Here is a 14,569-nt window from a genome sequence, read left to right on the forward strand (position 1 = left end):
CCTTCTTTTAGTGAAAAAGCACCAGAGTGGCAATCTGCACGAGATGATCACTCCCCAGAAAATATAGTCCAAGATTTTAGTCAAAGTTTGAGGGAAAGGCTAAGGTGCACATTATCTTCATATCCCTTTGGGACATATATTTCTTGTGACATATTTTACTACTATCCCAGTCCAGTTTATTTGCATAATTGTTGCAACCACTGTCACAACCATGATTCAGTTAGTGATGGTTAGATAGTGATACTCTGGCCTCAGTCAGAAAACTGTGGGTTCAGGTTTCACTTAAGCACAAGCTATAGGATTACCTTATATAAATTCCCTGGCCACTATTTTGAGCAGCAGGATAGTTTTCTCTAATGATCCTGATCAATCATTTTCTCTTAACCAATTTCATTAAAAAAAACTTATCTGCTCATGATCATTTGGCTGTTTGTGGAAGCTAACTGTGTGCAAATTGACAGCTGTGTAACCTCCATTAAAACAGTGACTAGATTTCTTCAGTGACAACCTGAGGGCAGGAATAGTGCTACATATAAAAAAGGAATCATGCACCTTAAAGGGATTTATCTACAAAGAGAATTGGCAGCTTTAAACCAATACAAAGAGTGAACGGTAATTTTACTCAATGTGTGTAACATAGTGGTTCAATAAGATTGTGGTTTATTTTTGGATAATCCTTGAAATAAATGTGAGGTTCAAGGTTAAGATCACCATTTCCATCAGTGTTAATTTGAACACTTGGAGTATGGCAATTCCACAACTACATTTGTTGCTATGGAAACTACTTCCAGGCTCTCACCATCACTTTAAGGATCATAACATTCTTGTCTGCAATTATCCAGCAAAAAAGGCTTTCCAACATCCATCAGATAGTTCAGTTAGCCATTATACATGTATGCCTACTATGGCACACAAATATCCTGCATGCTGTGCCTGTCAGGTGTATTTAGAGATGTTCCTTTTCTTCCCATCTATCAGGTTAGTTCTGTCTTGACCATTCATGGATTTGTGCAACACTAATTACGCAAATATTGATATGCATTTGTTGCTTTGACACTTTTGGTATTTATTTATTCCTGAAGGATGTTTAAGCTAAACAAATTTGTGAAGTAGTATGTTAATAACAACTGTGTTGATAAATAAAGATCGTTGAAAACAGAGATAACTTATTAATAATTGACCAGATCCTGCAGTGGGTAGCAAACACACAAGTCATCTATTGGGCTTGTACTTGTCCACAGTCTTGAAGACTAATTATGAGCAACAGTGTCTAAATGAGAAAGTGTCAGTTAGAATTGTGAATTCAACATCAAATCTGGTACGAGAAGTGAAATAATGAAAGGGAAAGAATAACTGTATCAAAAGAGATAAAAATTATAAGAAGAGGTTTTCTTAAAATCTACAATAATAATTGAAAGATGAAGGAACGAGACTCCACACTTCTGAATATTAGACTTTTAATTCAAGATTTTTATTGAATTCTAATTCTACCATCTTCCATGGCAGGATTAACAGTCTAGCGATAATACCACTAGGCCATTGCCTCCCCTTGGACATTTATTTTAAATTACACATGTACACTCTCTGGAACTTGTTATCTGATTTCTGCATTAATAAAAATGAGGGCCAGTAGTCTCTGTTATTTTTATAGAACTGTTTGGCCAATTTCCTTTATCTTGATATGAAAATTGAATGTGTAAGAGCCTGTCTTTCTTTTGCCAAATCATGATGGGCTAACACAGCTTTGAATGCAATCACTGAATTCATTTCATGTCAGAAAAGGTGGAAAAGCTGAAGGGCAGAGTGTGAGACTTGTGATTCATAGCAAATGGTGCCTGGGGGCAGGGGATGACATAGAAAATAAGAGTAGGAATAAGCCATTCGCCTTCTCAATTCTGCTCTGTCATTCAATATGATCGTAGCTGATCAGCAAACTCAGTGCCGTGTTCCGACTTTCTCCCCATATCCTTTGATCCCTTTAGCCCCAAGAATTATGTATAACTCCTTCTGGAACACATTCAATGTTTTGGCCTCAATCACTTTCGGAGGCAAAGAGTTCACAGGCTCACCACTCTCTGGGTGAAGAAACTTCTCCCCTTCTCAGTCCTAAATGGCCTACTGTGCATGTTTAGATCTGACCTCTGGTTCTGCACTCCTCAATCATTCCTGCATTAACCCTGTCTAATTTTGTCACAATTTGATAGGGTTCTATGAGACTCCCCTCATTCTTCTAAACTCCAGTGAAAATAACAAAAACAGAACTTGCTGGAGAAACTCAGCAGGTCTGGCACTGGGCAAACAGAGTTAATGTTTCAGATCCAGCAACTCTTCTTCAGAACTGATGGTAGCCAGGAAAAGTTTGGCATATATAATGAGGATGGTGAGGGGGACGAGTAAATAATCAGTGGAGATGGCGCCCAGAGACAGAGAGTTGGGCACAGAAAGGACTGGGTAAAGGTCACGCCTAGAGAATCAATAGCTGCTGATGGGTGCTAAAATTACTGAAGTCTGTGTTGAGTCCTGGAGCCTGCAGGGTTCCCATTTGGAAGAGGAGATGCTGTTCTTCCAGCTTGCGCTGAGCTTTGTTGGAGCACTGCAGCAAGCCTGAGACAGAGCTGCTGGCCAGGGAACACGGTGGTGTGTTGAAGTGGCTGGCAATCAGAAGCACAAGGTCATTTTTGTAGATGGGACATAAATGTTCTGCAAAGTGGTCACCCAGTCTGTGCTTTGTTTCCCCAACGTAAAGGGGACAACATTGTGAGCAGCGAATACGGTAGACTAGATTGAGTGAAGGGCAGCTTCACCTGGAAGGTGTGGATAGTGAGGAGGGTGGAGGTAAACGGCAGGCTGTGATTGCATGGGAAAGTGCCATAGTACTTGGGAAGAGAGTGAAGGAGGAGTAGGCCACCGCATCCTAAAGGTAACAATGCCCTGCATAAGGCTGACAATGGAGGGGAACAAAATGTGTGTCTGGTGCTAGCATCTTGCTGGAGGTGGCAGAAATGGCAGCTAATAATCCTTTGGATGTAGAGGCTGGTGGAGTGTAAAGTGAGGACCAAGGGGACCCTATCAGTGTTGTGGGAGGGAAGACAAGGAGTTTGGGAGATGAGTTGACCACAGCTAAGGGCTCTGTCAACCATTGTGGTGGACTATCCTCAGTTGAGGAGGAAGGTGGACATTTCTGAGGACCCCATTGTCAAATATGGCATCACCAGAACAGATGCAATGGAGATGGAGAAACTGGGAGAATGGAAGCAGGGTGTGATGATGTATAGTCAGGGTGACTGTAGGAATCAGTGGGTTTGTAGCGGATATTGGTGGCCAGCCTATCCCCCAAAATGGAAACAGTGATGTCGAGGAAGGGAAGGGAAGGGAGGAATCAGAAATGGACCAGATGAAGATGAGAGCGGGATGGAAATTGGGAATGAAATTGATAAATCCAGAAATTTCTGCTTTTGTTTCAGAATTCTAGCATCCACAGTTATAGAGTGAGAGATATACAGCATAGAAACAGACCTTTCAGTCCAACTTGTCCATGTTGATCAGATATCCTAAATAAATGTAGTCCCATTTGCCAGCAGTTGACCCATATCCCTCTAAACCCTTCTTATTCATATACCCATCCAGATGCCTCCAGATTCCTCTGGCAGCTCATTCCATACATGCACCACCCTCTGTGTGAAAAAGTTGTCCCTTAAGTCCCTTTTAAATCTTTCCTCTCTCACCTTGAACCTATGCCCTCTAGTTTTGGACTCCCCCACCCTGGGGAAAAAGACCTTGTCTATTTACCTTATCCATGCCCCTTATGATTTTATAAACCTCTATAAGGTCACCCCTCAGTCTCCGATGCTCCAGGGAAAATAGCCCCAACCTAATCAGCCTCTCCCTACAGCGGCAACATCCTTGTAAATCTTTTCTGAACCCTTTCAAGTTTCACAACATCCTTCCTATAGCAGGGAGGCCAGAACTGCTCGCAGTATTCCAATATTTTTGTGCATTTTATTTAACTCTGCCACACCTCTTCCAGGTATGCCCAGCTTGAAGAAGTCATGTTCCTCTCTCCAACATGATTTCTGGTCTGATCTGTTTTCTTGTTCACCATCACTACTTATGCTGTCGCTCCTGGTATTTCATAAAGTATTTGCCAAAACTTGCTTTTACAGTCACATGACATTCCTCAGTGACTGCCTCCAGCTCAGACTCAACCCACATGTATTCTTTGGTCCTTTGGCATTTTTATCTGGTGAATATAATCCTGACTGATCTTATCACTCTTCATATGTCAGTCCTGCCATCTCTGGAATCATGCTGGTAAACCTTCATTGCACTCCCTCCACATTCAGAATAACTTTCCTCAGATAAGGAGACCAGAACTGTACACAATACTCCCCGTGTTCTTTCACCAAGGTCCCGTACGATTGCAGCAAGACATCCTTGCTCCTTTATTTGAATCCTCTGGCTATGAAGATTCTTGGGGTGGCACGGCAGCTGAGTGGTTAGCACTGCTGTCTCACAGTGTCAGGGACCCGGGTTCAATTCCAGCATTGGGCAAATGTCTGTGTGAAGTTTGCACGTTTTGTCAGATACATTAGGGATATTTGAGCGACTCTTGCATAGGCACGTGGATGATAGTAAAATGTAGGGTATGCGGGGTAGTTTGATCTTAGAATAGGATAATAGGTTGGCACAACATGGTGGGCTGAAGGGCCTGTACTGTTCTATGTTCTATGAAGATCTACATACCATTTGCCTTCATCACTGCCTCTTCAAATTTATATTCCATGTCGGGTTGAAAGGGGTTACAGGATTTTCTTGGGCAGTTTGCTGTTTCCCAATATTTTAATATACAGGCAGTATGGTGCATATTAGAACTTCTTTAGAGGTGCACAATAATTTTAACTGGCAGAATTAAACTCCTGATCCTCATATTGGTTGAAAATCATCAAAGTGAAAAGTGGGTAGATTCTACAAAGGGAACCTAATCCAGATTTAGGATTAGACAACTGGTTGAAAACTTAGAGAGATAGCAAGAACAGCAGATGCTGGAGTCAGAGATAATAAAGTGTGGAACTAGAGGAACACAGCAGGCCAGGCAGCATCAGAGGAACAGGAAAGCTGACGTTTTGGGTCAGCTGAAGATTTCTGAAGAACGGTCCCGACCCAAAACGTCAGCTTTCCTGTTCTTCTGATGCTGCTTGGCCTGCTGTGTTCCTCCAGCTCCACGCTTGGTTATGGTTGAAAATTTACCCCCTTTCACCCTACAGAGCTCTGAAAATGCACACAGACACTCATGAAAGAGAATGGAGACGGCTTTGTGGAAGATAATAACTACAAGTTTAAAAGTTTAATTGTTTTAAGCATGTGTTGAATACCTTTAAATCATCACAAGTACATTTTTGAGTCTCTTTGGTGCACTATTCATTTAAACATAATCCACGGCAGATCCACTTGACCTGTCACTGTGATGTAAATTGTCTGATTTATACATTTTTTAATATCATTTATTTTAATTTGGTGTTTGGATTCTGAGTTAACAACATGCATTTTCTGTGTGTCTGAAATCAATAGTTAATTTTTAATTATTAATTACTTTTCTGTAGCAACGGTGAGAGTTTTAAAAGCAGTTTGTGAGGGCAACTTCAGCAGCCTAATGGTTTTTTGTTAACTTTTAGGATTTTACACAACTGCACCTTAAGGTTTCTGTTAGAAATTTCTGGACCAGTAGGTTTTTTTTCTTTATGCTTATGGGAAATACCCACACCTTACAATGAGCGATTTTGCTTGAATTTTATTTTGTTTTTGAAAAGTTCTTATAGCATTGCTCCTGAAAATGGAAAATCTAGAGTAAGGAGTTAGTAACAGTACTAAACCAGATGTGTTGGGATAAAATCCTGAAGAGGTTACTTGAAGCTGAATACATTTAAACACAGTCAACAATAGCTCCCAGAACAGGCTTTCAGAGTTTTAAATCTAGGAGTTAAAGTCACAGTTATCTTAAATTTGCAGAGAAAGGGTTTCTGGTGTGATTACTATATAAGGGTTGCTGTTGGACACTGTACAAGGGATGTCTTTTTTTAACCTTTTAAAGGAGCATTTTGGGATTAATTAGATTACACTTTTACACAGAGTTTAAAACTTTTTGAATGTGTTTCATTAGTAAATAGATTGGTTTATTCCATTATATTTTCATTTCTTTTGCTTAATAAACTTCAGTTTCATTCTTAAAATCAAAATCTATAACTTTATATGTTTCTGTCTCAGTGAGAGACTACGTCATTAAAACAAAATGAAAAAAAAAGCTAGCTATCGAGCCAGATTTTATTCTGGAATCTGTCACAAATCAGCTGGGATCATAATAATCACTTCCTCCTTGCAGACCTATTTTAACTTCCTGGTTAGTGTTTACTCAAAATTCTTTTTATGTTTTTAAGATCACTTTAAAGGCTATCACTTTAAAGGCTATCTTTCCCTATCTCTGCAAACTCTTTCAGCCCTACACTTCTCCTCACCAAGTCCCACAAAAATCCTCAGACCTTTTGCATTTCCAATTTGTTCATCTCAACTCTTAACTCTTCAATGCAAACAAGCAAAATACTATGTACTTGGTAAAGAGAAAAATCCCTTCATAAACTATGATCTTAGCATAAGCTATTAGACTACTAAACAAGGCTAGTATTGATTCAGTGATGTTATGAATGTCCTCTCTGTTCCCACCTCAGAGAAAAGTGTGGTTGTCAGTCAGTCATTCACGCAGGGTAAGTAATTCAAAAAGCAAATGGAAAGCTGAAGGAAACAGTTCAATAGGAAGCTTTCTGTTAGCAGCCATTTAAAGGTCTAAAATGCATTTCTCTACCCAACACTGAAAACACTCTATAGAAAAGTGATCATTTTGTCAATTACGATAAAATTCATTTCAGAGATAAACTTTGATGCTAAAATCATTCTCTGTGTTATGCAAATCAGCTTTTGTATTCAATGATTTTGAAGATTCCTTAGGTAGGAGTTCTATATTGAAATAGATTAAAAATGATGAAAAGAATAACTTTTCATAATGAAATAAGGTCCAATTTAAGCAACATTTCAATAACATTCACCCCCAAGTGCTAAGCTATGATCATTTCCAACAAGAGAGAATCTACCATCATCCTTAGACATTCAATGTTGCTAAATCCCCTACTATCAACATCCTGGAATTTACCACTGACCAGAACTTGAACTAGACTCATCATATAAATACTGTGGTTACAAGAGCAAGTCAGAAGCTGGGAATCCTGTGATAACTAACTCATCTCCTGACTCCCTAAAGCAGGTCCACCATCTATAAGCCACAGGTCAGGTATGTGACGGAATACAGTCCACTTGCCTGGATGAATACAGCTCCAACAAACTCAAAAAACTTGATGCTATACAGGACAAAGCAGCCCACTTGATTATTACCACATACTTAAATATTCACACCATCTGACATACAGTAGTAGCAACGTTTCATCTATAAGATGAGCTGCAGAAATTCATCAAGGCTCCTTAGACAGCACCTTCCAAACTACAACCTCTACCAAGAGAAGGACAAAAGCAGAACATACACGCAAATATCACCACCTGCAACTTCCCTTCTGAATTATTCACCATCTTGCCTTAGAAATATATTACCGTTCCTTTACTGTTGCTGGATCCTTTCCTAACAGCACCATGGGTGTAACTATAGCAAATGGACTGCAGGGGTTCACAAAGGCAACTCACCACCACTTTTGCCAGGACAACTAGGGACGGGCCAGAAACGATGGCCCGGCCAACAAAACTCACATCTCTGAGTGAATAAAAAAAATTACACAACATATCTCCTGATCTTCACTTAAACAGAATGATGCCGAATAGAAAACAGTCTGGGTGCTGATTAGGAGTCCATGGCCCTCAACTGATTTGCCCCTCCTTCTGTGTATTAGCTTTCAGTCACAGTGCACTAGCCATAGAACTTACCATGCAGGAAAGAGAAGAAATGTGTAGGTAGATTAAAAAAAAAGTCTTATGGTCAGCCTTTAACAATTACTTTAAAGTAGATTTCTACTCAAGATTAAGTCACTTGGGCAAAAATAAAATGGATATTCCTTTAATAGGAGTTTAGTGCTTTCTTATACATTTGTATCTTTTACATCAACTCTTTAACTTTAATTATTCCAAACCCCAAAATTGTCAAGGCTGGGTCCCACTTCCACAGCCATTTACATTAGTGACAGGAATCAATGTGTAGGCAGAGAGATTCTCCACTGTAGTGAAAATTATGCTCTACTCCCCCTGTTGTACCCAAAACATGTTCTTAGCCATTTTCACAAGGAGGAAAGTGGGGGTAGTTTCTAATTGCACATCTGCAGTTCATGGAGACAACTACACATGTTAAAGGTGCAGCTGTCTCAGTCAGATATGATTTTCATTAGTGGAATGTCCAAACAGAACTTATTCACAATAAACCTGGAGCAGCAAGTCAAAGCCACCAGAGGTCCCTGGAGATACAGAGATCTGCTCGAGAGACCTGTTTGTCAAGAAAAGTACCCTTTTTGATAAGGTCAGGGGACCCTGCTGAGAGAGATAAGGTGCCATTTGGGATTGTTAAAAGTAGACACAATAAACTATGCAGGAACTGATTGGTACTGTCAGGAAAACTATCAACTCATTTAGATCTTCTGCTCTTCAAATATTTGGAAAAAGGAGCTGTTTACAGTCTGAAAAAAAAATAATAGCTTGCTATTTCACTCTGACTATTGACATAGTGGAGATGATGCTCTCATGGTATTATTGCTAGACTATTAATTCAGAAACTCAGCTAATGTACTGGGGACCCGGGTTCGAATCCTGCACATCAAATGGTGGAATTTGAATTCAAATTTTTAAAAAATCTGGAATTAAGAATCTAGTGACGACCATGAAACCATTGTTGATTGTTGAAAAAACCCATCTGGTTCACTGATGTCAGTCAAGGAAGGAAATCTGCCGTCCTCACCTGGTCTGGCCTGCACGTGACTCCAGACCCACAGCAATGTGGTTGACTCTCAAATGCCCTCTGAAATAGCCTAGCAAGCCATTTAGTTGTATCAATCACTACAAAGATTCAAACAAGTGAAACTGTAGAGATCACCTGGCATTGACCTAAGCACTGGAAAATAGAAAGGCAGAAACAGTCCTGTCGACCCTGCAAAGTCCTCCTCACTAACATCTAGAATCTGAATTCTTTCCAGGTTGGCCACCATTGCTCCCATAAAACCCAGCCCTGAAAATATGAAATTCCTGGACTTTGGATTTGCAGAGCTGGGTGTTGTCCCAAATCAGTGCCCGTGACCATGGAGAGAACGTTAGGCCAATGTGTTCTATGGTGAAATGTAGATTGACTTTAATCTAGCATCCGTTTTGATTTAAGCAATGGAAAGTCCTAGGTTCCGAAATTATGCAATATGCATCTCAGCCTTAGATTAATGAACTGGGTCAAACTGGAGTTTTGACGAGAAAACCAAGGAGGGCTACTGAACTGCTGAATCTGCATGTACCAGAATTTATACATAACCATTTGAATTACATTTTTGTTAGCAACTTTCCTTCTATCACACGAACTAATTACTTTTATTTCACCAACTTACCCGTGTATTTTGAAAAGGGCTTATGTATGACTCCAATGATTGGCTTTCCATGTACAGCTATACACACCATAGTGGTTACGAAATGTTTCAGATCCTCTATGAAACAGAAAAGAGAGGTACAGAACTGTAAACTGAAAAATCAACAGTAATTTTAAAAAAACCTGAATAGTGAATGCATTTCTCTTCTGTATGGATTTTGTTTAAACTTATCAAAACATTATCGATGGCTAATAAATTGCACAATATCAGGGATCTATTTAAAAGTACAATTCTTGAAGTTTATCATAGCATCTTGCCGAATTAATTCCTCCATATATTGAAATGATAGTGTCCAGTGAAGTGTTTCTGATAAAAAACACAATTTGTCAAAAAAAGAGATGGAGAAGATTTTATAATATTCCAGCACTTCTTGCTAGTTGATAATGTAGTCCATCTGGGAAGATTCTATTGTGCATTTTGTTCAATAATTGTGGTGATGATTCATAACATATTGTTATTTGGGAACTTGGACTCTAAAGTGGAGGAGAAATTGGTACCAGTTTTCAGTTCAGTGAAGTTCTGACTTAAAAAAAATAGTCAAAGTCATTTTGAACAGTGAGTTCAAAACTACAGTTACAAGAGGTTATGTGATTTCACCCAAAGTAAAAGCATGTTCCCTCGGAAGGTAATTGTTAAGGTGTTTGCTGAACCGAGTTTTATGACCCCAGAGAAAAAAGGGGAAGAAACAGATTCATGCAGAGAGAAAAGTTCATAAAAGCAAAGGCGCTGTTGTTAGCAGCCTCCAGGCAGTCGGGGCTGGGAAGAAGTCTTGATAAGGGCAGCACGGTGGCTCAGTGGTTAGCCCAGCTGCCTCACAGAGCCAGGACCTGAGTTTGATTCCACCCTCGGGCAACCGTGTGAAGTTTGCACATTCTCGTGTCTGCGTGGGTTACCTCCAGTTGTTCTGGTATTCTCCCACTGTACAAAGATGTGCTGGATAAGTGGACTGGTAATGTTAAATTGCCCATAGTGTCCACAGATGTGCAGGCTAGGTGGATTAGCCATGGGAAATATAGAGTTAGAGGGACAGGGTCGGGGGGGTCTGGGTGAGCTGTTCTTTGGAAGGGCAGTGTGGACTCGATGGGCTGAATGGCCTCCTTCCACACTGTACGGATTCTATGATTCTATAAGAAAGCTCTAGATGCAGAAGGCGATGGAACTGTCAGAGAGGTAGACATCTTATAAAGCTGCTGAAGATATGAGACTAGGGAACTCATGTTAATTAATAAGCGAGCTGGGTTAACAGCTGATTTTAAGAGTCTTGGGACAGACATAAATAAAGAATAGCTTCAATTAACTGCACAGAATCTTGCTCAAAGGAAACCATTTACACCAATGTCAGCCGAGCAAGAAACTTTCACGTGTAGTAGGGGTTACTCTTCAATGGAATGTGAGTGTCTGCAGTATACTGCTGAGATAAGAAGGGATGGACCTTTCTTTTCGATTTTTATAATGAGATCATTTCAATAATTCATGTATGATGTAATGCAGTTTGTGCTTTTCTTTTATATAATGAACTTTCATGTTCTTTCCTTAACTGTACATTGGTTGCCTCTTGTGGGTATGTTCAGAGAGACTTCACAGTAAACAAGAAAAAGCTTAATATCTATCTAGCAGGCTTCATTCTGAGATCTGACTTGTCCAGTGTTTACCATCAGCTGGCATCATAACGAAACAAAAGGATAGTTTGTGAAACTTTAGGGGAGCAACACCACAGTGGTTCAGTGGCTTCCATAATGACCTTATCTGAAGTAATTAAAGATAAGCAACACTAAGTGTAAGTGACACTCACATCCCAAGAATGAATTTAAAAAGAAACAAATGCGGTCAAGTAAAAACAGGTCATTTTTGTTCAGTGCAACTTAATATATAGCCATCAATAATGAAATCACTGAGTTTTTTTAAAACCCTGAAGTGATAAATTGGTCCTTTCTAATTTAACTTCTAAAGATAGACTTTCGAGTCTTGTTGATAGGAGTTTAAAATAAAGGAAAACCTATCAAGTACACCGGAGTGAATTTTACATGTTGTATCTGCCACATGCAAGGTTGACAACATCTTGGAGTGTTTACAGAAACAAATCATATCCTACGTAAGTTAGAAACAGAAAAAAAAAACTGCAGATGCTGGAATCCAAGGTAGGCAAACAGGAGCCTGGAAGAACACAGCAGGCCAGGCAGCATCTCGAGGAAAGGAGCAGACAACATTTCCTCTAGATGCTGCCTGGCCTGGTATGTTCTTCCAGCCTCCTGTTTGTCTACCGTATCCTACATAAACTTTTTATCCTATGGGGAAGTGGGTTTTTACGTTTTTAAAAACACAATAGTAAACTGCCCTCTATCTATGGAAGACTACAATGGACTCAGGCCACACAGGTGGCACTTTCTGTAATCACAGCATAAGAACCCTACAAAATAAGGTCATGCAGCTATCAAATAATAGATATATTTAAAGGAAATAATCTCCCTACTGACTAGATCCATTTAAATTAAATCCCAATAGTGTAGCCATTCTCTTCATTATTTCAGTGGATCATTTCTCCATTTGACTGTTTCGCAGCACTGTTAATCTGATGACAGGGCTTTTTGTTTTACATTGGCCTCCCTCCAGTTTATGGTTTAAAAGAAAACAACATTACTAATAAACTACCAGTGAAGAAGCATGGTAAAAAAGTTAGGTCACATGGGATTCAGGGTGAGCTTGCCAATTGGATACATAATCGGCTTAAACAGCAGGAGACAGAGAGTAATGGTGGAGAGTTGCTTTTCAGACTGGAGGCCTGTGACCAGCTGTGTTCCACAGGGATTGGTTCTGGGTCCTCTTTTGTTTGTCATTTCTATAAATGATTTAGATGAGTATATAGAAGGCGTGGTTAGTAAGTTTGTGGATGACACCAAAATTGGTGGCGTTATAGACAGTGAAGAAGGTTTTCTAAGATTAGAAAAGGGACATTGATCAAATGGGTCAATGGGCTTAAAAATGGCAGATGGAATTCAATCTGGATAAACGCGAAGTATTGCATTTTGGTACAACAAACAAGGGTAGGGTTTATATAATTAATGGTAGGGCCTTGCGCAGTGTTGTAGAACAGAGGGGCTGAGGGGTTCAGGTACTCAATTCTTTGAAGTTTACGTTGGTGTCGAGGCTGTGACATCCACAGTGTCCATTTTATCCTCAGAGGTTTCTTTGATGCTCGACAGAGGAGGAGAACACACAGATTCTGATAGCCTTACTGGATGTTCTGAGGGGCCGGGTATGTTTTGCTCCTGTCTTGTTTACAAGTTTGCATCTTTCCTGTTGTTCGCATGCTTGATCAGGACTGCCTCACTTTCCCAAACTTTTACACATCACGTACCTGACCTCACGTTAACCGTGCCTCTTACCCACGTGGGGCCATTCCCGTGGTTCCGACACCAAACCTCATCTTCTTAAGTAAACGGTCTCTCTCGCTTAGAAGAATCTTGTGTCCGGCACTGGCATTCCTGATGCTATTTCACCCTGCCTCTCAGGTTCAGGAACATCAGGCTTAATCTGGTGTGGAATCTTCTGCCTGCTAGCAACTCTACTTGAGCTATCTCTGTCGTTACGTGAGGGGTGGTCCGATAATCAAATAGGAACTGGAACAGTTTCGTAACGAGTGAAACTGTGGGCTGTTTCTTTAAGGTTGCCTTCAAAATGTGGACTGCTTTTTCTGCCAGACCATTGGACAATGGATGATATACAGCTGTCCTTACATGCTGAATGCCATTCGACTTTAGAAAATACTCAAATTACCTTCTGGAAAACGATGTCCTGTTATCTGTGACAAACACCTCCAGGAGTCTGTGTATTGCAAAAGATACTCGAGCTTTTCAATGGTCATCCCCATGTTCATTCTCAATGCATGTCCAACCACTTTGAACGGGCATCCACAATGAGTAAGAACATACAGCCCATGAAAGGACCGGCACAGTCAATGTGAAACTCTATCCGGGGTTTACCCACCATTCTCATGAAAATGGGGGAGCTGCGGGTGATAACTGTTGTCCTTGTTGGCTCTCTGAACACTATGTCACCAGTGCAGCTATGTTGGCGTCCAGTCCTGGCCACCAGACACGACTTCTTACCAACATCTTTGCTTGGAAATTCCTGGATGACCCTGGTGGAGTTCACCCAGTACCTGATGGTGACCTGTGCACGTTTGGGACAATCCCTCTTGCTCCCCATAATGAAATGCTGTTCTCTATAGTAATCTGGTCTTGCCAGGTCCAGAAAGATTTCAATCCTGGTTGTGAAGGCCTCTTTTTATTCCCACATCACCAGAGACAGTTTTAGTTTTGCCAGGATAGATCTTTGTGTGGCCACAGTCTAATATTGTCAGCGGCGTCCGGAAGGGTGTCCAGAAAGTTCAAAACCAGAATGGACTCTTCTAGTGGGGGCACCACCAGTGGTGTATCCGCCAGTGCAAGCTGGCTTAGGGGATCCGCATTTGCCGCTTGGCCTCCTGAACTGTATTCCAACTTGTAACTGTACGCACTCAGCATAAGAGCCCACTGCCGAATCTGACTTGAAGCTATGGGCAGCACGGCCCTGTCATATACAGGTAGCTCTAGCAGGGGTTTTTGGTCTATTACTATTACAAATTTACATCCGTAAAAGTATTAGTGAAACTTTCTCACACCAAAGATGACCACCAAACCTTCCTTCTATATCTGTATTTTCATTCGGCGTCAGCCAAAGTCCGGGAAGCATGTGCTATCGGGTGTTCCTCTCCTCTGGGCCACCGGTGAGCTAACACTACCCTGATATTGGACAGGGAGGCATTGCTGGTCAGCATCGCTTGGGATCATAGTGAGCCATCAACTTAGACAGCGATAGCTGCTTCTTCACTTCCCTAAAGGCTACAAGACCATTTCCAAGGCTGA

At 40.7% G+C, this 14,569-nt stretch overlaps 1 protein-coding gene across 1 annotated transcript in view; it reads right to left on the reverse strand.

The window, feature by feature from the left end:
- The window catches only part of bpnt2 (3'(2'), 5'-bisphosphate nucleotidase 2), a 43,460-nt gene that overhangs the window by 14,327 nt on the left and 14,564 nt on the right, over positions 1 to 14,569 (reverse strand). Inside the window, exon 3 of the mRNA XM_020532020.2 lies at positions 9,627 to 9,722. Coding sequence (XP_020387609.1) covers positions 9,627 to 9,722 — 96 coding nt within the window. The remainder of the gene's footprint in view (positions 1 to 9,626; positions 9,723 to 14,569) is intronic.

Source organism: Rhincodon typus, chromosome 19 (genome assembly GCF_021869965.1).
Source record: "Rhincodon typus isolate 14 chromosome 19, sRhiTyp1.1, whole genome shotgun sequence".
Lineage (NCBI taxonomy): Eukaryota > Metazoa > Chordata > Chondrichthyes > Orectolobiformes > Rhincodontidae > Rhincodon > Rhincodon typus.